The sequence below is a fragment of the Dipodomys spectabilis genome, unplaced genomic scaffold, assembly GCF_019054845.1.
Source record: "Dipodomys spectabilis isolate Male_0828 unplaced genomic scaffold, ASM1905484v1 ptg000069l, whole genome shotgun sequence".
Lineage (NCBI taxonomy): Eukaryota > Metazoa > Chordata > Mammalia > Rodentia > Heteromyidae > Dipodomys > Dipodomys spectabilis.
Genome location: NW_024870746.1, coordinates 22874897 through 22900065, shown reverse-complemented (window position 1 = coordinate 22900065; position 25169 = coordinate 22874897). Strand labels below are relative to the sequence as shown.

General features: G+C 41.5%; 1 protein-coding gene across 5 annotated transcripts in view; it reads left to right on the top strand.

Moving 5' to 3' along the window:
• Positions 1 to 23001, top strand: part of LOC122109129 (complement receptor type 1-like) — a 35085-nt gene extending 12084 nt beyond the window's left edge. The window contains exons 5-16 of one of the 5 annotated variants that reach the window (XR_006147679.1): positions 1190 to 1585; positions 3417 to 3590; positions 3675 to 3777; positions 5572 to 5657; positions 7209 to 7436; positions 8833 to 9009; positions 12043 to 12225; positions 13966 to 13989; positions 15044 to 15119; positions 18935 to 19039; positions 20143 to 20243; positions 22804 to 23001. Coding sequence is in view for 1 of the 5 variants with exons in the window: in XM_042681312.1 (XP_042537246.1) it covers positions 1190 to 1585; positions 3417 to 3590; positions 3675 to 3777; positions 5572 to 5657; positions 7209 to 7436; positions 8833 to 9009; positions 12043 to 12225; positions 13966 to 13989; positions 15044 to 15119; positions 18935 to 19039; positions 22804 to 22816 (1565 nt within the window). In the remaining 4 variants the exon portion in view is untranslated. The remainder of the gene's footprint in view (positions 1 to 1189; positions 1586 to 3416; positions 3591 to 3674; positions 3778 to 5571; positions 5658 to 7208; positions 7437 to 8832; positions 9010 to 12042; positions 12226 to 13965; positions 13990 to 15043; positions 15120 to 18934; positions 19040 to 20142; positions 20244 to 22803) is intronic. The other 4 variants (XR_006147680.1, XR_006147681.1, XM_042681312.1 and 1 more) reach the window with 4 other exon arrangements.
• The last annotated feature ends 2168 nt before the right edge of the window (positions 23002 to 25169 follow it).

Sequence of the window (25169 nt, the reverse complement as noted above, 5' to 3'; positions counted from 1 at the left end):
TGAACTCTGGGTGCTGTCTCTGAACTCTTCAGCTCAAGGCGAGTGCTCTACCACTTCCGGCTTTTTCTGCTTAGGTGGTGCTGAGGAGCCCAGGGCCTCATGCATGCAAGGCAAGCACTCTACCACTGAGGCACCTTCCCAGCCCCATTTCTCACACTTTTTAATTAATCAAGTATTTTTTTATTATTCCACATTTTTCCTCAACACCTATTAAACTATGTCTTTTTTTTTTTTTTTTTAATATTCTTACTCTCAAAGAGTGACCCAAAGGTGGCAGCCTACATCCTTGATTTTCTAGACTGGAATTTAACTTCTGCTTTTACCACATCTCCAACAGCACAGGAAGAACCCAGATAGCAAGCTAGCTCCATTTTTACCTTCCTGCCCTTTTCTTAGTGCTGTCATTCTTCTATTCCAGAAGATATTGCTATTATTCAAAAGTAGCACTTAGCTGGGTGCTAGTGTCTCACACCTTCATCCCTCCTACTTCCTCCACAAGGCACTAAAAGAACCTAGAATAAGGTTACTAGTGACTCATGCCTATAATCCTAACTACTCAGGAGGCTGGTATCTGAGGATTGCAGTTCCAAGCCAGCCTGGACAGGAATTACCACTAATTTACTTCCTGTAAGCTGAAAGTAGGGCTATGGTTCAAGTGGTACAGCCATTAGCCTTGAGCAAAAGAGCTCAGACAGTGCACAAGGCCCTGAGTTCAAGAGCAGAACCAATGCGCGTACACACACACACACACCACACACACCCAGCAATTATTTTCCATTTACCATAGGGTGTAGGGTAAAACCTTCTAATTATATTTTGCCTCTGCTTCCATTTGAATATCATAACCCCCCCCCCCCCCCCCCCCCCCCCCCGCCGCCTCCATCCACCCTGAGCCACACTGTTATTTTCCCTGGTTTCAGTTACCCAAGGTCAGCTACAATCCAAAAATGATTCAATGGAAAATTCCAGAAAGAAAAAAAGCTTGTAAGTTTGTTTGTTTGTTTTGTGAGTACTGGGGCTCAAACACAGGGCCTTCTGCTCTCACAAGGTTATCATAATTATAACCCGAGTTACGATATTGTAAAACGTACCTATGCATTAAACCTAGATTAAAAGCAGACAGTGCATGTAAAAATCATTCATTTGGGGAGTCACCTAGTTTCTCTCCTGTATCATTTAAATTGCCCAGGAATTCTCTGTGAGCCTCCGCCAGCCATTCCCAATGGAGAGATCCTGAGCAGCAGTGAAGATTTCCAGTATGGCATGGTGGTGACCTATCGCTGCACACCTGGACCGAGAGGGAAGAAGCAGTTTAACCTGGTGGGAGAGCCATCCATACACTGCACCAACGATGCAGATAATAATGGCATGTGGAGTGGCCCACCCCCTCAGTGCATCACAGTCAATACCTGCACTCCTCCAAGTGTGAAAGACGCAGTCATGGTGTCTGGCAACAGGAGCTTATTTTCCTTACATGATACAGTACAGTTTCAATGTCAGCTTGGCTTCGTCATGAAAGGACCCACCAGTGTGCAGTGTGGGGCCCTGGGCAAATGGGAGCCGGAATTACCAAGCTGCTCTAGGGGTGAGTCTGAGGCCTGCAGAGCCCTGTGGTGACATGAGTGGTTGGAGGACCAGAACATCAGCACTGATTCTAGAGGAGGGCTGTGTGATAAGCACAGTTGGCTGTCAGTTGTCTTGGGAGGTAGAAATTGTGTGTGTGTGTTTGTGTGTGTGTGTGAGCGCGTGTGTGCGTGTGCGCACACACATGCACACATGGGTGCTCTGCAAACATTTATATAAACACATGCATTCAAGTTAAGAAGCAAAACTGAATCTAAGAATGCATGTGTCCTTGTGCTTCTCATAGAAAGGAGTTCTCTACCTGTGTCACTAGCTCCAGCCTCCATTACCTATCCATTACACATCTATCAATAATTGCTAAGGCCTGATGAATGATTCATCTAATCAGGCAGCCACCCTGGTTACAGGAAATTTGCACATTTCATTCTGAAAATAGATCCAGAAGGCAGTTACCACTCTGTCCTTGTTTTACACAGACAATGTTCGAAAGGTTTGTTTTTCCAAGATAAAGCAGATACTAACGTATAGATCAAAAGGTAGAAGCTATGTCTACCTGTCTTTCTCCAGAGCCTATGCTCTACCAAATTCTTCAGTTAATGGAGGTATTTAATGCAAGGAATGGGTTATGAAGAGGTTGGAAAGGCAAGAAGAGCAGGAGGAAGGCAGTATCACCAGAGGGTCAGGGAGCAGCTATTACCCCAAGACTAGAACACAGAGCCAATGCTCAGTGCCCACACAGCAGGCCCTGCTAATGCTGCAGGCACTGCCTCTGCTGCCAGCATGTAGCTGGTTTTGGGGGAACCCAGATTGCTCTGATTAAAGTTGCTGCTGCTAGGGTGAAAACTCTGAAGGCTGCCACTGCAGCAGCTACCTCTAGAAAGAGAAGGCATTCTGTCACTTTCTTTTAATTTAGTATACATGGAGGTGAAGCAATTGTAGTCAGTGTGAGGCTACAAAACCCACCAACCTTAGTAATTTTACTCCATGTGAACAGAATTTGGACGAATTCTACAAGGAACTAGGATTCCTTAAGCATAGATATATTCTTAATCATGGATGTTACAGAAAAAACAAAGAACTAAGGCATCTTCTGTTCTTCAATGGATCATTTTTCTTTCTTTCTTTTTTTTTTTTTTTTTGTCTGTCACCAGGCTTGAACTCTGGGCCTGGGTGCTGTCGCTCAGTTTTTCCGCTCAAGACTAGTGCTCTACCGCTTAAGCCACAGCACCACTTCTGGTTTTCTAGTGGTTTATTGGAGATGAGTCTCTCGGAGTTTCCTGCCCAGGCTGGCTTTGAATTATGATCCTCAGATCTCAGCCTCCAAAGTAGCTATGATTACACGTGTGAGCCACCAGCGCCTGGCTAATGGATCATTTTTTAGTGGATCAGTTTCATGACTTTGTAGGTCCATTAATAGTTTTTTTTTCTAGTCCTAGGGCTTGAACTCAGGGTTTGAGCATTATCTCTGAGCCTCAAGGCTAGGGCTCTTATCACTTGAGCCACAGCTCCACTTCCAACTTTTTCTAAGTAGTTTATTGGAGATAGGAGGGTCATGAAGTTTCCTGCCTGGGCTGGCTTGGAACCATGATTCTCAGATCTTAGTCTCTTGAGTAGCTAGGCTTATAGGCATGAGCCATTAATAGTTGTGGGTTTATATGTGTGTGTGTGTGTATGTATATGTATATATATATATACATATATATATATATATATATATATATACACACACAAACTGTAATACCCATAGTAATACCAATATTTTTAGCCAGTTCACCATTGAAGGGAAAAAACTGTTTTATGGAATGAATGGTGCTTTGGTTCTCTTTCTCCAGGATGCCAGCCTCCTCCAGGAATCCTGCATGGCCAGTATAGCCCAAGCGTGGACATCTTTTCAGTAGGGCAGGAAGTACTCTACAGCTGTGACCCCGGCTATGACCTCAGCGGGGCTGCGTCTCTGCAGTGCACACCCCAGGGAGACTGGAGCCCCGAAACCCCAACGTGTGCAGGTGTCTAGACTCGCAACTGGCTTTCACATCACTCTGCCTCTCCCACGTCAGACTTAATTCCTCTTTTCTTTTTTCCCCTCCTAGTGAAATTATGTGATGACGTCACCAGCCAACTCCTTCATGGTCATGTGGAACTTCCACTAAGTCTACAATTTGGGGCAAAAGTGACCTTCAGTTGTGATGAAGGGTGAGTTTGACTTGGAAGAGAGAGACCCAGAGACTCCGTACTAGATAATGACTGTGTCGAATTCAAGAGTACACATACAGATTGACTTAGTAGAAGGCCATCAACTTCTGGTGGAAAGATAGTTTTTTATTTGTTTTGTTGTCGGTCATGGGGCTTGAATTCAGGGCCTGGGCACTGGCCCTGAGCTTTTTTGTTCAAGGCTTGCACTCTACCCCTTTAGGCCACAGCTCTACTTCCAGTTTTCTGGTGGTTAATTGGAGGTAAGAGTCTCATGGACTTTTTCCTGCCTGGGCTGGCTTCGAACCACAATCCTCAGATCTCAGCCTCCTGAGTAGCTAGGATTACAGGAGTGAGTCACTGGTGCCTGGCATGGAAGGGTAGTTGTAAAATAAGTTATGAACTTAGTGGTGCCAACAGTAGGAGAGAAAGTGAAAGTACACGCAGAGACAGTAGCTGATCTTGGTGTGTTAGCTGGCATTTGAAGTGTCTAGATAAGTGATGACTGGAAAGTTAAATGCATACTTTCATAAAAAATTTGGTAGGGGAAAAAAGTTCTAAGAATAAGAGAAAATTGTTCACCCAATAACGAGTTATCCAAGAGTTGCTTCAGGATACTTAAAACTAATTAGTAGTGGAATTTATATTAGTAAATGGATAAGGGTGCTTTGATCTAATCATTTTTCTTCATGTCAGTGCTGTCTTTGATGTTGGGACCATAATGGCCAATGTTGGTGCTTCAGGCGGTATTATTAGTTGCTTGAATAAATCCAACACTCTTGGTGGAAGTGGATACTATTGGTCTATGGGAAGTTAAGAAGATTGAGCAATAAAATGATTACTCTTTTAATACTTCCTCAGAAATCTTTGCCATTTACAAAGTCTACTGCCCAATAATGATCTCCAGTTTTAGAAGGTGTAGGTGTCAGAAGGATCCTGTAATTAGCTGGGCATTTTAGTGTGACTGACTCCTCTGCTCCCCTCCTCCCTCCCCATTCAGAACATTTGCTTCAGTATGCTTCTGTGATCTTCCTTCTTGCCCGTTGCAATTATACTAGTAGGCAGGTGCTAGTGTCTCATGCCTAATAATCCTAGCTACTCTGAGGATCGTGGTTCAAAGCCAGCCTGAACAGGAAAGTCCATGAGGCTCTTATCTCCAGTTAATAACCAAAGTGGAGCTGTGCTCCAGTGGTAGAGTGCTAGCAAAAAAGCTCAGGGAGAGTGCTGATGCCTGAGTTCAAGCTCCAGAACAGGCACACACACACACACACACACACACACACACACACACACACACACACACACGCACACACATGCACACACACACACACACACACACACACACACACACACACACACACAAGCAATGATAGCAGCAAAGAGAACAGGGCCTATTCTCTTTCTATCCCCTTGCTTATTTGTTCACCCAAATCAAGAGCTCTTTCCCTCCTGACCCACTGATGGGGACAAGTAGGATGTTGGCAGGCCACCAGCGAAAGATAGGCTCTGATCATGATCTGTGCTTATAAGGACGTCTGGTTCTATGTTCAGTGCCTTCCCTAGCGGATGGTGGGCAGTGGAATCTGTATGATGACTAAGCATACCAGCTCTAAGCACTTTGACAGTCAACAGAGTATTGAGAGGTGCTAATGAATTCAGATCCCTAATGAAATGCGGCTTTTATCTAGGCCTAAGCCTAAGAACCAGATTCTCTTTAGGCCCAAGTGAAGAATCTGAACATCTGTTCATATAAAGGAGAGTGGGAATTATTCAACCTGATTCTGATTTCTTTCTTAGGTTCCGATTAAAAGGCAACTCAGCTAGTTATTGTGTCTTGGCTGGAATAAAAACCCAGTGGAACAGCAGTGTTCCTGTATGTGAACGTGAGTAGAAAGCCGCCTGTGTAGTTCCACTTATTTATTTTCCGGTGTATTTTGCCTCATGTATAATCAGTTGCCTGGATCATTACTGCTAAAACAAATACTTCTTTATTGGGAAAATTTCAAGAGAGGTCTTGTTGGTCTTATATATCATACATTATTGCATTAACCTGTACATAAATAGCTTAATAATGTTGAGCCTCATGGGAAAGAGATGTTAGAAGAGATTAAGTTATATAAAGGTATGTCAGATTTTATTATTTTTCAGTTTTGTCATCAAGAAGTAATCTCTCTGCACTCTTTATGCTCTTTTATCCCAAGTTATCTAAGCTTTTTATTCATCCTGTCCTTCAGTCTGTATTGTTTACCAGCAGAGGATTTCTCATATGTAGAAAGAGTAAAGAGTAGGAAAAACTTCTGTTTTCATGGAGATCATTTTCTAGTTGGGACACAGATGATAAGAAGGAAATTTTTTTAATTAAAAAAAAACACTATAGACTATAGAGGTTAAGAATGTGGCTCAAGGGCTGGGAAGGTGGCTCAGTGGTAGAGCGCTTGGCTTGCATGCATGAGACCCTGGGTTCGATTCCTCAGCACCACATAAGCAAAAAGAAAAAAGCCGGAAGTGGCGCTGTGGCTCAAGTGGTAGAGCGCTAGCCTTGAGCTGAAGAGCTGAGGGACAGTGCCCAGAGTTCAGGCCCCAGGACCAGACCCCCAAAAAAGAAAGTGATTTAATCTTCATCAGCAACATGGATTAATAAAACCTATAATTAAAAAAAAAAAAAAAAAAAGAATGTGGCTCAAGGGGCTGAGAATGTGGCTTAGTGGCAGAGTACTTGACTAACATGCATGAGGCCCTGAGTTTGATTCCTCAGTATCATAATAATAATAACAAAATAAAAGAATATAGTTCAGTGGTAAAGCACTTGTTTCCCTGGCAAATATGAGGCCCTGAGTTCAATCCCTAGTTCTGTAAAAACAGAAATTCAAGGCTATATAAAATAGCACGTTAAACAGTGATATGTGAGAAAGAGAATAAAACAGGTTTGCATGAGAGGCTGGCATTGTGCAGGGTGCTGAGGTGGTGAGCCACATCTTTGAAGTAATGAGGTGCCTTACATTTCAAAATTGATATCTTCTAAAGATGATAGGAATAGCTTCACAAAGATTTCCCTGGACTTTAAGGACCAAATAAATCTCCATCTGTCTTTTCGTTGTCAACCCAGGGCTTTTGTTATGCCTGGTGTAAAGTACGCAACCAAGTGGTTATTGGCAAAACAAATTAATCACTTTCCAAATTCATTAAAAACAGCTAAGTGGTCCAGGCATCTGTCTTTTGGACTTGTGCCAAAGACAACATTTAGACCATATGTCAGTTCTTTCTTAGCAAGAAAAAAAAATAACAGCTTCGAGTTCCACTCACGTAAGGTATATCCTTTCTAAAAGGGGGAAAGAAAAAAACTGCCAATAATCTATTCACAGGGTACCCTTCTCAGCGTATTAGTTCTCTGGATTTGAACTCTAATAGAACTTAACCACTTATCTTCTTTCTAGAAATATTTTGCCCAAACCCTCCAACTATCCTTAATGGAAGACACACAAGCACGCTTCTGGGAGATATTCCCTATGGGCAAGAAGTGTCTTATACTTGTGACCCTCACCCAGACAGAAGGATGACCTTTAACCTCACGGGGGAGAGCACCATCCGCTGCACCAATGACAGTCAAGGGAATGGGATTTGGAGTGGTCCTCCCCCTCGCTGTGACCTTTTTGTTCCCTCTAGTTAGTATCCATTTCTACATATCCTAAATGGGTTGACAATCTGCAAGAATCTCCTTATTCCTTCAGTGGCAGTCAGTTTTGCTTGTGAACCTGGCTTCGTTAGGAATGGTAGAGACAAAACTGTCCCCTAGGTGAATGGAAGATGGGTTCTAGATGTGACATGCTGGTAATAGTCTAGCTAAGCCCAATAGTGCATACCTGTAGTTCCAGCTACTTAGGAGGTTGAGCTAGGAAGATTGAGCCCAGTAGTTCAATGTCAACCTGGCAATATAATGAAATTCCATCAAAAAAACAAAACAAAGCTTTATGTAAAACCAATTTGTTGGTCTTCTAATGGCCTTTTCTATGAGTTGAAAATGAAGAGTTGGGAAGTAAAGAGAATTGGTAATATCCAGATTTTATGGAGAATAGTTTAACAACACTGAAAAGTGTCAAAACAAATGTTCTTTCATGGCATATTACTGTTAGTTGTCTTTTACTAGACAGATATACACAAGAGAAAAAACGATATATTCTATATATCTGAGGGGCTGGGAAGGTAGCTCAGTGATAGAGTGCTTGCCTTGCATGCATGAGGCCCTGGGTTCGATTCCTCAGCACCACATAAGCAGAAAAAGCCGAAAGTGGCACTGTGGCTCAAGTGGTTGAGCGCTTGCCTTGAGCTGAAGAGCTGAGGGACAGCGCCCAGGCCCAGAGTTCAGGTACCATGAACAAAAAAAAGGAAAAAAAAGAAAAGATATATTCTATATATCTGAGATCAATGTGGTTTACTATACTAGATAGTCATCCACAATTTACTTCAGAATGGATAATGCTTTGAATAATTAATGAAATGCAGATATAAGTATTCATATTCTATGATTTCCCAAGTGCTTTGTTCAAGCTGCTGCCCACATTTGGTTAGCCTTTTCTCTCACCATTAACAAAAGCAGCTCGGGATAACCTGGATCAATGAAGGTTTAGGATGTGCTCTTAGTCTCTGTAGTTCATTTTTTAAAAACAAGTTCATCTGGCTTTAAAGGAGAGTCCCTGATGATCTTAGGCTCATTTGAGGCTCTGCTGGTTATTATGAGCTCTCCATTCTCCAGTAAGAATGGAACAGCATTGAACTGATGGACATCTGTGGGCCTTCTATCTGATAGGAGAGAATACAGAGGACTGTGTCTAAATACTGAGTTCTGGGTGGATATCTGATAGGAGAGAATACAGAGGACTGTGTCTAAATACTGAGTTCTGGGTGGAAAGAATCAGTCTTCTACTCATTAGCTAACAGTGAGTGATTCATGACCTGCCTGCCTCGGGTCTTCATGCAGCCTGAGATACCTGGGTTGCTGTATTTGCACTTCTCAGCTGAACTTGGTGTCTTTTCTTGGTTTGTGTGTGAACTTGGTCTTAGCTTGCCCACATCCACCCACAATCCAGAACGGGCACCACATTGGTGACTACACATCGTCATATCTTCCTGGGATGAAAGTCAACTACAACTGTGACCCCGGCTACCTGTTGGTGGGAAGGGGCTTCATTTTTTGTACACATCAGAGAACCTGGAGCAAATTTGATCATTATTGCAAAGGTATCTCATTTCTTGATATTTCTTATTCTGTGTTCTTACAGAAAATTTACCACAAGGCTAGTGAGATTGAGCTTTCATTGACATGATGCTTTAGCAAGATTGGGAGGATAGTACTGGTACTGGGGCTTGAACTCAGGGCCTGGGAGCTATTCCTTAGGTCTTTCATTCAAGGCTGGTGCTTTACCATTTGAGCCACACCTCTACTTCCAGCTTTGGGGGATTAACTGGAGATAAGAGTCTCCTGGACTTTCCTTCCCAGGCTGGCTTCAAACCTTGATGCTCAGATCTCAGCCTTGTGAGTAGCCAGGATTACAGGCGTGAACCACCAATACCTAGCTGATGAATGAGTATTGATGGAAAAGGGAAAAGCAAAACAAACCATAGGAAGGCACACTCCCAAGACCTTCCAAGGATTAATTCTACTACTCAATAAAACCCCTGTTTCCAATAACACACCAAGAAATCCAGAAGTAGAGCTGTAGCTCAAGTAGTAGAGTACTAGCCTTGAGCTGAAAAAAGCTCAGAGACAACGCCCAAGGCCTGGATTCAAGCCAGGACTAACAAAAAGCAAACAAAAAAAAAGAAGAAAGAGAAAGATATCCCATGACTCCACAGGATTCTGAGATCTTTCCAGAAGTTACTTGTGTTAGACTTCAAAAAAATCTGAAGAGGGCTGGGAAGGTAACTCAGTGGTAGAGCGCTTGCCTTGCATGCTTGAGGCCCTGGGTTCGATTCCTCAGCACCACATAAGAAAAAAGAAAAAAGCCAGAAGTGGCGCTGTGGCTCAAGTGGTAGAGCGCTAGCCTTGAGCTGAAGAGCTGAGGGACAGCGCCCAGGCCCAGAGTTCAGGCCCCACGACCGGATCCCCCAAAAAAAAAAAAATCTGAAGAAACGAGGTTCTTATTCTTGCAGTCCCACAGAGGAAAAGATTAAGGCCAGAGAAACCCAATCACTAGTCCTTGTTACCCAGCTTATGAGTGTGAGAGAGGAGAGCGGTCAAAGGTTGGACCCCAGAATCCCTGCCTGTATCCTGGCTGTACACTATGCCATATGTTGTTTCCTTTATATTAAAAAAAATGGGGTAGTTTTAATTTAGAAGCCTGTAAGCTAAGTGTTTTTGCTTTGTAGTATTTTTATTTCATGTATTCTTTTTTTGTGTGTGTGCCGGTTGTGGGGCCTGAACTCTGGGCCTGGGCACTGTCCCTGCTATTCAGCTCAAGGCTAGCGCTCTGCCATTTGAACCACAGCGCCACTTCTGGCTTTTTCTGCTTATGTGGTGCTGGGGAATCGAACCCAGGCCTCATGCATGCAAGGCAAGCACTCTACCACTGAGCCACCTTCCCAGCCCCATATTCTTTTTTTTAGACCAATTAGGCTGAGGGCAGGGTAGGCAGAGGGTCACGTTCAGACATGCCCCAGAGTTCTATGGCCCACCCAGCTGCAGGAACATTGAGTCCTGTCTCTCCACAGAGTCTCAGAAACCCTTCTCAGTGTTGCCAGCCCTCTCATTCTAGAGACAGAGAAAAAGCAGCCCATCACAGTAAGAGCAGTGATGCTTCTGTGCTAATCATAGCAAGAATAGGTTGCACATAACACACAGTTCTGCGGCTCTGCTTATGTCTAGAAGTTCATGTGTTGGAAGTGGAAGCATGGTTCAAGTGGTAGAGTGTCAACCTTGAGTGAAAAAATAAACACAAGGCTACAGGTTAAGCTCCAGTACTGGCGCGCGCACACACACACACACACACACACACACACACACACACACACACACACACACACACACACACACACACACACACACACACACACACACACACACACACACACACACACACCAGAAGATCATGTGCTTCTGTCACATAAAATGTTTGAAAATTCAAAAAATACTTCTCCAGTACTGGCACGCACACACACACACACACACACACCAGAAAATCATGTGCTTCTGTCACATAAACACACACACACACACACACACACACACACACACACACACACACACACACACACACACACACACACACACACACACACACACACACACACACACACACACACACCAGAAGACCATGTGCTTCTGTCACATAAAATGTTTGAAAATTCAAAAAATATTTCAGCAGTGGGGGTTGAGACTCTGGGAAAGTTCTTCTAAAAATAAAAGGGGAATATGCCCTTTGCTGGGAACTGCTTTCTTCTCATTTATATATTTATTCAAATATGACAAGTATTGAATATTTATAATTCATTTTGTCTTAACTGTCCTCTTCAAGCATGCTTTCTACTAGTGATTTTTCATCCAGAGCATGAGCAAAAATCAGCTAGGAACTTTGGTAAAAGAACAGGTTCTTCTTCTTCATTCCATGGACTTGCTGTTTACCAAAGGGGTCTGTTGTTTTTAAATCCATCTACTATTTTCATACAGGAAGATCACATGATACTTATAAAGGAAAAATAATACTTTAGGCTAATTTTGAGGCTCTTATAAGACAGACATTTCTCTTGAAGCTGAAGAAAGTAATGATGGGTAGGTAGAAAAAACAAAAGGAACGGTTAAGTAAGATAAAGTAAATCAAGTGGGAAAAAATCATACTTAAAATTCAAAATCATGACTAACTTCTTTATGTGTGGAAATGGGCCAGATATGCATGTAACTGACCAAAAAATACCAGTATATGTTAGATATCTTGGAAGAATTAAATGACACTGCTGTTGCCTTATGGTAGGACCCAAGTGAATCCAAAGGTAGAATGTGACTGTCCTAACTCCTCAGCCTTCTGGAACTTTCCAGTTGCAGAATAAATAATCAAAAGTATTCCATGTTCCTTCACTGTATAGCAGAAATAGAAGTAGGGGATTGTTAAATCATAGGATATTTGGAAGAGTCAAAGGTCAACTGACCTTTCAATCAACTCTTGATTGAAAACATGTCTCCTCTTTGCCAAATGCAAAGTAAGTGTAGGATTCCAGGTATTTCTATTGGGATGATTGCAGCTAACAATTATAGCTTGGTTCTGATTTTTCTGGTTTCAGAAATAAAATGTAGCCTCCCACCATTTATGGATGGAATCCGGAAGGAGATGGGAATTAAAGAAGAATATCATTATCAGGAAAACATAACTCTAGAGTGCCAACATGGGTATACATTGGAAGGCAGCCCCTGGAGCCAATGCCAAGCGGATGGATGGCACCCTCAATTGGCTGTATGTACATCTAGTAAGTATAAGGGCAATGAATGTAGCCCTTCCTAGCTGTGGTGACTTTTCATTCACCCGTCTTGCACCAAGTATAATGTGATATTTATGGTCTTGACTAATGAAGAAATCAAAGATATTCCATCTCAAGAAAAGAATTACAAATTGGAAGAGCAACTGTCTCATGATGAGATTACCTGAGGAATTGTAACTGCAGGAAGGGACATTTAGCCTGTGCCTTCCTTCGACTGTTTTGCTGGGACTAGGAGTATTGCTCAGTGGTAGTGCTATCTGTCTACTTTAATGCACTTGGCTCCAGGTTGGATCAGTGGTAGTGCTATCTGTCTACTTTAATGCACTTGGCTCCAGGTTGGATCCTCAACACTGCAAAGAAAAAAAAAATGTGTCCCGGAGGGACGTCTGCCCCTTGTCAAGGCAGGAAAAGAACTTTAATCGTCAGTAACTAGACATTGAAGCTATAATTTACTAGAATAAGTAAATTGATCGGTGTTCCCTTCCTCCTCCTCCTCTTCTTCCTCCTTCTGTTTGCTGACACTGGGCTTGAATTCAGGGCTTCACATTCTCACTTTGCTTTTTTCTTTAACGCTGGTGCTCTACCTCCTGAGGCACACCTCCACTTTCAGCTTTTGGCTAGTTAATTGGAGATAAGACTGTCATGGGCTTTTTTTCTCAGGCTGGCTTTGAACCTTGATCCTCAGATCTCAGTATTCTGAGAATTACAGGGGTGAGCCACCAGCACCTGGCATGTTTCTTATTGATGTTCCTAAAACTAGCCCTTCATTCCTTTGCCAGTTCAGGATTTTTCCTCTAAAAAGTCTAAAAAAAAAACAAACATCTGCTTAGGTCATTCCTTCAGACACCCCATGTACATATAAGTCAAATAAAACGTTTAATTTTGTTAATCAGCCTGTTATTAACTTGGTTCCTAGATTCGTCTGTAAACTAAGGAGTGACAGAGGAGATCTCTTCTTTCTCACACTTCTTTGTTTCTTTCTGGCAATCACTGGGCTTGATCTCAGGGCCTGGGCACTGTCCCTGAGCTCTTTTGCTCAAAGTGAGGGCTCTACCACTTTGTGATCCACAGTGCCAGTGCCACTTCAGGTTTTCTGGTGGTTCATTAGAGAGAAGAGTCTCACGGACTTTCCTGCCCAGGCTGAATTCGAACTGTAGTCCTCAGATCTCAGCCTCCTGAGTAGCTAGGATTATAGGTGTGAGCCACCAGTGCTGGTGCCTGACACCACACTTCTTGATATCCACCTACTAGCTCTTCCCAGAAAGCTTATGGCAATGAGAAGAGGACCAGCCTTTCTCTCCTCACTCTCCTCAAGGAGTCCTCTGTGTTGTCTGTGTATATCACTTCAGAGTTGCACGCATCACATGATTTCTTTATAGACTGGGAGCCTTAAAAGCTAGGCATACTTCAGTGGGAAAGAAGGCCTTCAAGAAAACTTACCAGCATGGGTCAGGGAGTACTTTCCCTGCAGCAGAGCTCAGGCCCTCCATTCTCAATGCTGTAGGTTGCAGGAATAGCAGTCCAGACCAGACTATTGGGAAAATAACTAGAAGGCAAAATGAGCTGGAGGCATGGCTCAGGTGGTACAGTGCCTGCTTAGCAAGCACAAGCCCTGAGTTCAAACCCAGGACAAGAAAATAATTAACTGAGTATTAAAGATTGTCCTGCACACAAGAGGCTGTTGGATTATGTTGTATGCCAGATTGATGTTGTGATTTTCCTTTTTAGGCTCACGTACTACTCTCATAATTGGTAAGTTTTGTGAAGGGGTTGTGGTATCTCTGACAGTAAGTATCTACTTGTTTAACTTTTTACCTTACTTAGCTACTTATAATGAATACAGTGTAAAAAGAGATCAAAAGACCATCATAAGGTTCAATTAAAATGAAAATAAGTGTATTTTTCATCAAAGGATTTTTTTTTACTACTTTGAACCATTACAAATGAAAAAAATCATCCTTTCGTGTAAAAAAAAAAATCATTGTTTGGGGGCCAGAGACATGGCTCAAGTGGTAGAGTACCTGTCTAGCAAGTCAAAGGCCCTAAGTTCAAACCCTATTATGGAAAAAATATATACATAGGTGTGTACATGTGTATACTTATATATAGAGAGAGAGGTATGTGTAGATAGAGGAGGGAGAAAGAGAAATATTTCAATGTGAGTAGAGACAGCAACTTCCTCTTTGCTTCCAGATGGTAATCTTGCACAAACTGAAAGCAGCAGGACTGGTTTGCTGAGTTCATTTCTATGGTTTGTCTATATAAGAATAGGTGTTTTATTTTGTTTGTTTTTGGTGCTCATACAGGGGCTTTAAATGAGGGCCTCACGTTCCCACTTAGCTTTTTCCATTGAAGACTGGTACTGTACCACTTGGGCCACAGCTCTATGTCTGGCTTTACACTGGTTAATTGGAGATAAGAGTCTCATGGAGTTTTGTGCCCAGATTGGTTTCAAACTACAATCTTCAGATCTAAGCCCCTTGAGTAGCTAGAATTGCAGGCGTGAGCCACCAGAGTCTGGCAGGAAAACTTTTATAGTAGTGTTTGCTCCAGAGGAAATTCCTGTTGCTTAGAGTAGCCTGTGTCTTATGTCTTACAGAAGAGACATGGCCAGGCCACAAGAACTACAGCCCTGTGATATTTTCTGTCTACTTCCTGAAGGTCAACATGTAACCCTGAGATAGAACTTACAGTTGCATATAAAAGTTGCTTGGCAACCTTTAGGAGAATTAGGTATCAAGGTAGAATTTAAAACATCTGGGTGAAATTTTCCCCCTGCATTTAACTATTTTGTTTTCTTCTCTAGGCATCGTCTTAGGTATGATCTTCCTTATCTTACTCATCATTGTGCTATGTTGGGTAATTCCCAGGTACAAAAAACGGTAAGTACAGCCAAATTCTCAAATAAATGCACACTGTTGTATTTATGTCCTTTTATAGGTCAAAGGGAAGTAAAAGAAATTCTCAAACAAAACCCACTATAACATAGACAAATGTGGTCATTCTTATAAGGCAAGCCCTTGACATAAAATAGGGAAAGCAAGTATTTAGAAGTAAAGAAATGCACATGATAACTTTTTTTTAATATTTTCAAGTTGGCTGGTTGCTCATGCCTGTAATCCTAGGCTACTCAGGAGGCTGGGAGGATTACAGTTCAAAGCCAGCTAGGGCAGGAAAGTCCATGAGAGTCTTATCTCCAATTAATCACAGAAAAAGCTAGAAGTGGTGCTGTAGTTCAAGTGGTAGAGAACTAGTGGAGCAAAAAAGGAGCGCAGGGACAGTGCTCAGGCCCAGAGTTCAAGCTTCAGGATCAGCAAAATAAATAAATAAATGGAACATTTCAGAAGGAATTGAGAAAATGAGCAGAAAGAGGGCTTTGTTGTTGTTAAGACATTAATGAGCGGGGGGGTGCTGGTGGCTCACACTTGTAATCCTAGCTATACAGGAGACAGATCTGAGGATTGTGATTCAAAGCTAGTCTGGGCAGGAAAGTCCCTGAGCCTCTCCTCTCCAATTAGCCAGCAAAAAGCCAGAAGTGAGGTGTGGTTCAAGTGGTAAAGCACTAGCCTTGAGTGAAAAAGCTACGGGAATGAAAAAGCCTTGAGTTCAAACTCTAGAATCAGCAAAAAAAACAAAATGAAATTCTGCCTCCTGCTTCTATTTCTTCCACATTCATTAAAACCATCAAGTTCATCATAGAACCAGAGATGTGGCAGGGCAAAGGATACCAGTCTTCTTTATCCTCAAAAGTCAGGGAGGTCAGCCCCTCGTACATCAGAGCATCTTACGGTCAAAACCGGTACATCTGTGGCATCTGTAAATATTTCCTAAACTCTTTCAAAGCTTTCCTCTTTGGCCCATTATACTTCCTGGGCTAATGACTGCACACTTCCATCACAAAACACCATTTGTCTTCATGTTAGAAATAATCCATAACTAACTGGGGGGAGTAGTTACCATTTAAATTTAGATTCTCAGGATATAGAAGTCTTTCTCCTAGAATCCATTGAGCTGATCCATCACCATCTTCTTCCATGAGTAAGGCTGGGGGCTAAGTTGGTGCAGCTGGGTAGGAGGTGACTGCTTGTTCTTCATCTGCAGGTGGTAGCAGTAAAGAAGAAACGAGTCATAGAAGAGACACAGTAGAGATACAATATTAGTGGGCTCACCTGCCTCATAGGGTCAGTGACCATGGGCTTCATTTGGGTCATCCTGCCAGAAGAGCAGCTTAACTGGGAACTAAAAATGTGGATCGAGGGGGAGAGTATAGAAGAAGGCCTATGCTAAGAGAGACCAGACCTGGAACCATACAAACTAGGTCTGCCTCTGACATAGGACACTATTAGAAGATGCATAAGCCATCTGAAGATTCACTAAGAAATTAAAGTGAGACAAAAGTAGAAAGAAGACACACACACACACAGAAATAGTCCCACCTTCTTTCAAACATGGGCAGAATGTGGGTGCACCTGCCATTCCCGCACAGCTGATTCGCCAAGCCCGCTATGCTCTCTCAACCACAGAGCCCATTCTTGTCCCTCCCCCCCCCCCCCCCCCCGGCTGGTCCCTGACTCATGGTCTTCTTGTCCCCAGTTCTATGAGATAGTAAAGAGGAACTAAGTGATGAGAACTTAGAAATGAGTTAGCTTTGTGTGTTCATTCTTAAATCCTAAATGTCAATTCATACACATAAATCTACAGTTGATCTGCTTCCTTTATAAAACATAACGTGCTTGTCAAGTAACCCTGGAAGAGGCCCTTTAGCATTCCAGGTGAGAGCATGAGCTTTGTAGCCAGAGAAACCTGACTTCACAGCTCATACCAACTCTGAAATCCTAGACAAGACACAATCCTTCCTAGCCATGCGTGGTGATACATGACTATAATCCCAGCTTCTTGAGAGGCAGGAGGATCTTGAGTTTGAGGCCAGCCTCAGGTAAAGTTAGCCAGGCCCTATCTCAAAAAACAAAATATAAAATAAAAGGGTTGAGGGCATGGTTCAAGTGGTAGAGCACTTGCTTAGTATATGTGAGGTCTTATATTCAGTTTCTAGTAGAGAAGAAAAAAACAACCCTCTCAATTTCATTTTGTTGCCTGTTTAATGTAGATAATCGTTCCTATCTTCCTAAACACAGCTCCTCCCATATTGAATGTCAGAAAATGTTAGGTGGACATGATGTTAATGTGATTACATATTTCCCCTTACTATAAATGCTTTCTTCATTTTTTTGCAAGTACTGGCGTTTTAACTCAGGGCTTTGTACTTGCTAGGTAGGTGCTCTAGCCCTTGAGCTATGCCTTCAACCCTTTTTGCTCTGCTATATTTTAGATAGCATCTTGATTTTTTTACCCTATTTACACTTCCCACCCTAGTTGGATAACAGGTACATCCCACCATGCTCAGCTTTTTTATGTTGCTATGAAGGTCTATAAACATTTGTTTAGCCTGGCCTGGAACTGTGGTCCTCCTATTTCTGCCACCTGAGCAGCTAGGATTATAGTCACTAGCAAGTGGCCATTCTACTACCTTTTTTTTTCCTTCATTTTTGGCTGTACTGGAGATTAAACTCAGTGTTTTGTGCTTTCTGGGAAGGTATGATATTACTAAAACCACATGACCAGTCCTTCTTTGTGTTGGTTATTTTCAAGGTCTGGTCTTACCTTATGCCTGGGCCCTGATCCTCCTGCTAGTGCTTTCCTGCATCACTGAGACAGATGCCACACTCAGTTCTTGTGCTTCTCCTGTAGCTGGGATAACAGGTGGACGCCACGCACAGCTCTTGGTTAAGATGGAGTCTCTCAAACATTGAGGCCCAGACTGGTCTTAATGTTGATCTTCCAACTCCTGCCTCCACCGTAGCTAGGATTACAGGCTTATGCCCAGTTATCTCTCAGGACCACGGCTGCTGATTGTAGGATTCTCATAGATTGTAGGATCCTCGTGCCGATGCTCAAATCCTTTCTATATGATGGTATACTATTTCCCTATCCTTATGTACAATCTCCTAATATTATATGCCATAATTTATCTCAAGATTACTTATGAGACCCATAATACAATGGAAATGACATGTAAGTAACTGTCATACTGTATTATTCACTAAAGAATGGCAAGAAAAAAGTCTGTGTCCAGTGGAGTCACAACTGTCTTTAGTATGTGTAATCTAAGGTTGCTTGTATGTATAGTGTGTAGCTGAGAGAGATAGACAACCTTATCTCAGGACAGTTACTGCTACTCTGCTTACTGTGGGCAGTGCTTTTATGTAAAATAGAACTTTCCAGTACCACTCATTCATTAGCTACTGACAAAAAGGAACTTTGTGCAAAAGGATTGCAGTGCAAGCCATTTGTATCATGAAATCTGTCAGAACCTTCTGGTAACTCTGTTACTAATAAAAATTCCTTTAGAAATAAGGAAATGATTTAAAGCAAGGTTACCTATCTATAAATAATTTAGGGTGTCCTGACACAATATATAGGATGGTTTTACTATTATGTCCTAATCCAAGTTTTCACTTTGTGTGAGAGATGAGATATGGTTATCATTTTTGTTTTCTATATCTTGCAAAGAGAAAACAGGAATTTGAAACAAATTATAACTTTAACCTCAAAATGCAAGTTACTAATTTCTTTCAAAACTGAAACTGAGATGACTAAGTTGGCTTTTCTGTTTCCTTCCCCTCCCCCCACCAACTAGCAATATTACGCATGGAAAGTCTAAAGAAGTGAATATCAATCTATACCCTCCAGAAAGCGACCATGCCCAGCCCCAAAGTCTGCTATCAAGTAAAGAAAACAGCAGGTACCTGTGCTTGTGGTGAAGTCAAAATGTAACAATTCAAATATTGCCCATGGAAGTAGAATTGGAATAGTATACTGTACTAGATAGGTCATGATACCAAACAACTTAGAAACTACCTCATTCACTGGAAACACCTCTGTTTACTCATTCATTCATTCACTCATTCATTTTCCTGGAATATTGCCTTTTCCAATGATTTTGCATAATGACTGTCGGTACTGTGACCAGGCACTATGTGGTTTTTCTTCTTCAGAGTGAAAACTGTGACCTCTGTGGTGTGTGTGTCTGTGTGTCTGTGTCTGTGTCTATGTGCCTGCCCATACCAAGGTTTGAACTGGTAGTCTTACACTCTTGCTTCGTATTTTTAATCAAGGCTAGCATTCTACCCCTTGAGCCATACTTCCACTTCCAGCTCTTTAGTAGTTAACTTACACACAAGACTATCATGTAGTTGTTCGCTCAGGGTTGGCTTTGAACTGCAATCCTCAGATCTCAGCCTTTCCTGGAGCTAAGATTATAGGTGTGAGCCACTGGCGCCCAGCTGCTGTGAACCTTTCAGAAGTAGCATTTAGGAGTGTATCCTCAAGTCCGGCAGTTTCCATTAATGTATAGAATCTCTTTCAAATCCTCTGGACCCTCACTTTCCCTTTTCCCCGATTCTTTGCTTTCACTGTCCCACTCGCCTCCTGTAACTAACTTCTCTCTCCTGAGACCATCCCTAACTCTTCATTCTTCTCCCTCTCCCCATCTCTTCCTTCCCTCTTTCTTTCTATCATTATATGCTCTCCCTTTTTGCTCAAATCTTTACTGCCTATTCACCTTACCCCATTTTCAACTCTCAGGTTACTTGCAAATTCAAACTTCCACTTGCCTGTATCACGCAGAGAAATGCATTTGCTCCTTGCTTTCTCCAGCTGTTCCTAGGTACTGTAATAATTTTTTAACCACAAATCCTCAGGGCACTGTCAGAAAGAATTGCACCAGTACCCTAGAAAAGAATTTAGGCTCTGTCATCCAGAATGAAGTAGCAAAAAAAAAAAAAAAATCACGTTCATTAAAAAAAAAATCACGTTCATTAAAAAAAAAAATTTCCTTTCTCTCAGTACTTCCTCTTTCTGACCCTGGTCTGCATTCATCTAAGCCTGGTCTTCTCTAGCTACACCCATCAAGAATCCTAAATTTAACAAGGGAGCCCCAGGGAAAGGTAAGGGCACAAGGTAGGCATTTCATAATTAACCAAGATAGAGAAACTCTATTTGTTTTCCTAAACAAATAAAACACCAGGCTGTGTCTTCATTTCTCCTATGACAGAAGCGAATTGGTAATACCCTGTGTGTTCTCTGGCTTCCTAGTGACTTTCCTTCTGTCTTACATCTTATTTTTCCTTATTATTTATGATGGCAAATGAAATATGCATTGTTTTTTTAAAAAAAAAATACCTCAGAGTTGATATTTTATTTTTCTGAATTTTTAGTGGTCTTCCACTCGGATACTTTCCAAATGGTTGTCTGCCTGTGCCTTGGGGTGCATGGCTAGGTAACCAAAAGGTTATAAAAGTCTTGAGACATCATATAATCTTAGAAAAATGCCTTTTCATACTGTTTTACTCAGATAAAGACAAAACTAGCACAGATAACACATGTAAGTGAGTGAACATCTTATAGTGCAAGAGGTTTAGAGATGAGGAGAGAGAGTAGAGAATCTCTACAGGTGTCTAACTTACGCCTCCAAGGTCCAGAGGTGATGCTTTCATTTCCCTCTATCATGCTAGAATGGAAAGTTGTGAAAAATTGATTTGAGTCCAGTTGTGCTGAGACTGAGCACTGAATCACTTTTACAGAAGTTTTTTTTAGAAAACAGTCTTGCCACATTACCTGCCTAAAACACGTTCCCACCTTTCTTCTTACCTAAGTTCTACAAACTTAGCTTGGAGTTCTCTTGACCAAAACGCTCTTCCCAACAACTCTAGTCCAAAATGATGTCCATCTTTGAAGCAGCATTTTCTGTATTATCTTTAAGTAGTTGTGCAAAGAAGTTTCCATTCAACAAAGCAGATTGTGAATACAGTACATCTTGATCAGCATCGCCCCTTTCAACATTTTCCCTGATCATTTTTAAAACAAGCTGTTTCCCTTTAAAAGTACTATATTTTCATTATTAGAGAGAGAGAGAGAGAGAAATAGGACAGATAGACAACATTGATGGATAGACAGATGAGAAAGATAGTATAGTCTGCAGTAAATCCTACCTGGTAATAGTATTTTTGAACTTTGTTTTGCACATTTTACATGTGAAGAGCTGTACCTCAACTTTATATTCATGGTACAGTATTTAATCCTGCCTTTTCTTACCAGTGACCATCATTTCTGGGCACTGGTGGCTCATGCCTGTAATCCTAGCTATTCAGGATGCTGAAATCTGAGGTTGGCAGTTCAAAGCCACATCAGGCAGGAAAGTCCATGAGATTCTTATGTCTAATTAACCCCTATAAAGGCAGAAGTGGAGCTGTGACTGAAGTGATAGAGCACCAGCCTGGCATGAAGAAAGCTCAGGGACAACACCCAGGCCTTGAGTTTAAGGCCAGTACTGTCATACACACACACAAAATTTCTTTAAAGAGCAAAGATTTGTTTTACCTCATAGTTTCAGAGACGTTAGTCCATGATTGGCTGTGCCCGTTGCTGTGGTGAGTGGGCCAGGGACAGGGCTTATCTTGGCAGGCACACCTGCAGCGATCACAACCTCCACCTAGGTCCTACCTCCTTCGTTTTCCACTCTTTCCCTATAATGCCATCATATTAATCCACCCAGGGATTAATCCACCAGTGACCGCAGAGCCCTTACGATACAATCACCTCTCAGTAACTGGGTCCAGCAGCTGGGGTCCAGGCCTTCACACTCATGAGCTCTCAGGGGAGACACTTCGCTTTCAAACCATAAAGGAAATCCTGAATCACTTCATAGTTCCTTTAGAGGATTAAACTCTGGACCAGCGTTCCACAGGAGCCAGGTTAATCGTGTGTGGCAAGGGGTGAGTTAGAGACTGTTCTATCCATGAGACTTGTGCACCCAAACCAGGTGCGGGGAGAGAGTGGATGACACAGGGAAAGAGGCAGATGCTAAGGACACAACTGTGGGTTGAAGGTCACGAAATGTTTGGAGGGGAGTTAGGTAACCGGTGATGCTGGGCAGGGGATGATGGTGAGGAATCAGGTGACAGAAATAATGGAGTCTGTGACTATTGGGCCTCATCAGGGGCTCGGTCCCTTGGGGGAAGGACAGCCTTCCTGAACAGAGGAGAAGCTTTCGCACAGCAAGAAAAGCATTTCTCTTGTACTCAGTCTACCACATGAGCTCCCTCTTAACTGTAGGAAGAGTAGGAGGAGATGCTTTCTGAAGATGATCCTCTTCCAACAGCCACTACCCACTGCCCTTCTGAAAAGACTCGAGGAAATACTTCCTGCATTGTGACTGACCTGTATGTTTCCTTGAAGGAGGTTCTGTTCACTTATTTGCTCACATTTTCTTGGCTAGGTCAAATAACTCATTAATCTCTCTCATATCTACTCAGTCTCAATTTACATCCAGCTTCTTGCGACCTACCTAGTTAGTAACCACATCCAACGGCTATAAACACATCTGATGAATTTGTATTTTCTACCTGACATCAGCCTCAAAATCATTAGCATTTAAGCATATAGAGTCTTGGTAGTTTCTGTTATCCATCATGCTGTCATCTAAAGAAACATATCCTGTTATTTCAGCGGCCTTCCTTGACAACATATAAAGCCGGAGCATACCTCAATTACATGTTGACTAGACAGGAGCCAATTCATTGCAACAGAAGAAGATCTGGATTCATGAAGATCTGAAGCTTCCCAGGCCTCCCTTCTCAGTCTGCCCTTCGGTCACTCCCTCAGGCTCTTCATCCTCTTGTTGGAGGATCAGATCCTTATTAAGCTCGAGAAAAATAGTTCAGGGACTTAAAGAAGTGTGTTGTCTAAGAGTAGTGGTTTATAAGTCAATCATTTCCCTTATTTCAAAATGTTCATAACATACACTGGAAAAGGAACACCTGGAACATGCACTGAGATATGAAAATAAGATGTACAGAATTCTATTATGCAGCGATAAGCAGTAATTACTTAATTTCCTTTTTGCCAGTAACTTCTCACATTTTTGTCTTTATACACACACACACACACACTTTTCTTGCTCCAATAGTTGCTTTATTTTATAGAGCAGAACCCACTCGTTCAAATAAGTTTGTAGAAAAAACATTTTATATCCATTTCTACTTTATGGATGAGGATTTTTGTTTATTATAGAGATATTAAACGATTGTGGGGAGAATGATAAAGACTAAAATGTCAATCACTGGATATTTTCTGTTTTACAAATATTTTTACAAATATTACTATGTTTTATACTTTAAAAAACATGAAAAGTAAAATAAAAGAATAATTGTTACTGTTTAAAAAAAAAACACCTAGATAACTTTGGTATAGCTTCAGAATACATTAGATCAACTAAAACAGCACCGCTTTTAAGAATGTATCAGTTGCTGGGAACCAGTGGCTCACTCCTGTAATCCTAGCTACTCAGAGGCTGAGGTCTGAGGATCTCGGTTCAAAGCCAGCCCAGGCAGAAAAGTCCAGGAGACTTATCTCCAATAAACCACTAAAAACCAGAAGTGGTGCTGTGGCTCAAGTGGTAGAGCACTTGCCTCGAGCTGAAGAGTGCAGGGACAGCGCCCAAGCAGAGTTCAAGTTGCCCCACAACCAAAAAAAAAAAAAAAGAATTTATCAGTTCGCAGGAATTAAGTTACATCCAGATTGTCAAGATAACTGTAGATAAAAATAATGATGCATTGCATATTAAACAAAAAAAGTTTTAAGAAAAGATTTAGAATGTTTTTACCACACAAAGAAATAATAAATATTTGAGAGAAGAGATTTGAATGTTACACATCTATATACAATGTTTATCTACATAAACATCATATAGTGTTTTGTACATTTTATTTCATATCAATTTCAAAAAGGTATACTAAATCATATATTGACACTTAAAATGAGTGGCTATATAGTCTTAAGCTATTCAAATATTTAGAGTCAAACACTGATAATGCACACAAATGAAGGGAGAAAGTACACAAATACAGTTATATTCAATATACATTGTATAAAAATAGATCTCAGTAACTTGCAGTTAGAGATGGGATGAGGAGAAGGATGGAAAGGCAAAATTGGTTAAGTTGTATTGTACTCACAACTTGACGTGTGAAACTGAAACTCCTTTGTACCACTCCTTAACAAAAAATAATAATGAAAACATTATGGTATTCTGGGACATACTAATGATCTCTAGAAAATCTGACGCTTTTGCGATATTAATATTCTTAATATTTTATCCATACGATTGATTAGCTGTACAGCAGGGTTTCATTTTGACATTCAGCTATACATACAGTGAACCTTGTTCAGACCCACCCATTCCATCGCTCATTCCTCTGTCCTCCCCCTCCCTAAATAAAAGTTAGCTTTATACACAACTACTGCTCATTTCTGTGGAATTGATTTTTTTGGTGGGGGTAGGTTTTTTGTTTTGTTTGTTTGTTTTTTTACCTATCCTAGGACTTGAACTCTGCCTGGGCACTGTCCTGAGTTTTTTGTTTTTTGGGTTTTTTTGCTTAAGGCCAAGTGCTCGGCCACTTAAACCACAACTCTACTAACAGATTTTTGGTGGTTAACTGGAGATAAGATTTTCCTGCCTGGGCTGACTCTGAACTGGGATCCTCAGATCTCAAGCTCTTGGCAGTTGTATTTTAATAGCTTTTTTTTTACTGGTCTATTCTTCCACATTTACTTTGACACCAAGAAAGAAGTAAGCTAGGCATTGGTTTAAATTTCAATTTAAAGTTATGCAAAACAGGAAAAAAAAGTATAAGTCCAGTGACATAAAGAAAAACAACAACAACTTGAATCCCAAAGTGAGTCTTATTATTCAGAGTTTTCTAGATAATGCTGTCGTATCATCTAGAAAGAAGCCTAAGAAGCCTGGTGATGTGATATGACACTCAGGGACAAGAGTTTTGTTCAACTGGATATTTAGCAAATAATATGTCATG